This window comes from Opisthocomus hoazin, chromosome 4 (genome assembly GCF_030867145.1).
Source record: "Opisthocomus hoazin isolate bOpiHoa1 chromosome 4, bOpiHoa1.hap1, whole genome shotgun sequence".
In the NCBI taxonomy this organism is placed as follows: domain Eukaryota; kingdom Metazoa; phylum Chordata; class Aves; order Opisthocomiformes; family Opisthocomidae; genus Opisthocomus; species Opisthocomus hoazin.
The window spans coordinates 1,239,239-1,242,015 of record NC_134417.1 but is presented as its reverse complement, the minus strand read 5'-3'; the positions used below and the strand labels follow the sequence as shown (position 1 = coordinate 1,242,015).

The window sequence follows — 2,777 nt, the reverse complement described above, 5'->3', positions numbered from 1 at the left end:
GACAGAGCCCTGGCCCAGGCTGCCCAGGGAGGTTGTGGAGTCTCCTTCTCTGGAGATATTCCAGCCCCGCCTGCACAAGGTCCTGTGCAGCCTACTGTAGGTGACCCTGCTTCGGCAGGGGGGTTGGACTGGGTGACCCACAGAGGTCCCTTCCAACCCCTACTATTCTGTGATTCTGTGAAACAGCCAGCCTGCTCTTGCTCCCTAACAATCACTGCTGGCTTTGAAGTAAGGAATAATTTGCTTTTTCCTGGCCCTAATCCCTCGCAAAGCACAGCGCGGGAGAGCTCACCTTCGCAGCGCCGGGGCAGCGACTTCTTCTGCAGAGCAGGAACTTCCACCGCGCAGCTGAGCGCCGGCCGACAGCCCTGACGCGGAACGGCCTCCAGGTCAGCAGCTCGTGGAGGAAAGGCGCCAGGTCGAAGTAACAACAGTCACAGAGCAGCAGACGAAAGCGATTTCTGAGCACCGGCAGACAGATCTTTGCAAGGCTTTCTTTACAGGTCGCATCTGCTGTGACGGAACCGGCTGGAGGCCAGGACCCGGCTTTCCTGCGCCTTCGTAAGCGGTTCCAGCCGAGATCGGCTTTGCAGCAACCAACGCCAGCCTTCCCGGTCCTCGCCAGGGGAGTCTGAGGGCAGGACCAGGCCAGCACCCTTCCTCCAGGGAAGGGCATCACCTCGCGACCCCCGCTCAGAGGGCGCCCACCACGACGCTGCCGGTCCCTGCTCTGCGGAGGAGAAGCCAGCCGCATGGTCGCTGCGGCCCCTGCCCCTGCAGACACAAATCTGTCCGCTGCGGTGAGTCTGGCTGCTTTAGGCAAAAGGTTGGGTTCTTCAGTCTCTCTTTTTCTGAAGGCTTGACCTCTGCTAGCAATAGCCTCTCTGAAACTCCCTGCCTGCCTCCTTTCACCAAGCTGGTCGGAGGGGCCGGAGGTAACCACAGCCCCTCTTTGCCCGGTGGTGGTGGGAGAGGGATCAGGAGAGCAACAACTCTTTGGGTCTTCATGTCAATAAATACGGGGGACCCAGGTGCTCTTGGCTCCCCAGGGTCTCAGGACAGCTCGATTCGGGAGGTCTGACCCAGCTAACTGCCTCCATCCCCACCACCCAAGTCACCCTGAATTCAGGGGCCGCCAGCCTGGCTCTGCAAAGAGATGGCAGCAGTCCACGGGAACGGCGCAGTCCCACCACAGCCTGCCCAGCCCGAACCGCAGGGCAGCACGGGCTGGGGCCGCGGGTAACAGCGCAGGGGAGGCGTGGGCCCCAGAAAGCCCCGCTCCCCCGTGGGGCACAGCCTTGCCCCCCGGTCCCTCCATGCTGCGGGGACCTGCGACGCAGCACACAGCAGCCCGAGAGGGAAAAGCATCTCCAGGTCTGGGGACGCGCAGGGACCTCGCTGGCCTTCGCACCAGGGCCTGAAGGTGGTCTGCACCCTTCCCTGTGGCGAAGGGGATTTTCTTCTCTTCCAGCACACCTGGAGATATGAACGACATCCGTGCCATGAGCAACGCCGGCAACATCAGCGCCGCCGTGGAACTGTTCCAGCTCGTCGTGTACACCCCCACGCTTACCCTGGGACTGCTCTTCAACGCGATGGCTCTGTCGTGCCTGTTTTTTAAGGTTAAAAAGCTGACGGAATCTACAGTCTACATGACAGCCCTTATTTTCCTGGATACTTTGCTGCTGTTTACTCTTCCCTTCAAAATAATTTCCTACCACCTTAAGGACGACTGGAACTTGGGGTCTGTGTTTTGCTCCGCTTTGGAGAGTCTTTACTTTGTAAACATGTACGGCAGCATCCTCATCTCCCTCTGCATCTGCGTAGACCGGTACCTTGCCATCCAGCACCCATTCATGGCTCGCACCCTGCGATCCCCCACGAAAGCCGCTCTGGTCTGCGCTGTCGTCTGCCTGGGCACCTCAGCAGGGACGGTCTCCACGTTCCAGCTTCACGGGCAGGGCCACGACATCTCGTCCTGCTTCCACAACTTCTCCGAGAGCACGTGGGAGAACACAGGCCTGTTCAGCGCCTTGGAAACCACCTTCTTCGGCACCATGGCGGCCATGACCTTCTGCACCGTCCAGACCATCCGGTGTTTGAGAAAGCTGCGGCAACCCGACAGCCCCCGAACGCAGGCCAGCAGAGCGGAGAAGATCGTGCTGACGAACCTGGCAGCGTTTTTGCTCTGCTTCACGCCTTACCACGTGGCGTACCTCCTGTACTTTCTGGTGAAGAACCACATCATTCACCCCAGCTTTCAGAAAGTCCTACGAGACACCATTCAGGTCACCCTTTGCTGGGCAAACCTCAACTGCTGTCTTGACGGGGCGTGTTATTATTTCGTTTTAAAGGAGTCCTTGGAAGACCCACTGCAAAACAGTGAACATGCAGTGACACAAAAGCCTTGAACCACACGCTGCGTGTTGCTGTTACTTACTTGGGACGACGCGTGGAGAGGGTTTCGTGGAAAGTACAGGGTCATGAACTACTTATCTAAGCAATTTACTTTAAATATTTAGATCTGAAAAGATTTCGTAAGAAACAAAACTGAGTCCATTCCCAGGAGAACACTCCTAACTTTTTTTATTTTCTTCTATAATGTTTTGTGTTTTAGCATTTATGAGTAAAAAGAAATGGAATTATTTCCTATGAAGGGTGATGTGTGTCTCTTTAGATGCGACTCCTCTTTACTTTGAAAAAAACGTTCTTTGCTTACACGTGGCAGCATCCTTCAGCCTCCCTGTCTGCATCGCACCTGCAAACCCCCCAGGCCG

At 56.9% G+C, this 2,777-nt stretch overlaps 1 protein-coding gene across 1 annotated transcript; it reads left to right on the top strand.

Annotated features, from left to right (window-relative positions):
- The first annotated feature begins 715 nt into the window (after nt 1-715).
- LOC104335405 (G-protein coupled receptor 55) lies at nt 716-2,554 on the top strand. Its single transcript, XM_075417276.1, has 2 exons — nt 716-800; nt 1,472-2,554. The coding sequence occupies exon 2, from the start codon at nt 1,485-1,487 to the stop codon at nt 2,409-2,411; it is 927 nt and encodes a 308-aa protein (XP_075273391.1). The 5' UTR covers nt 716-800; nt 1,472-1,484; the 3' UTR covers nt 2,412-2,554.
- The last annotated feature ends 223 nt before the right edge of the window (nt 2,555-2,777 follow it).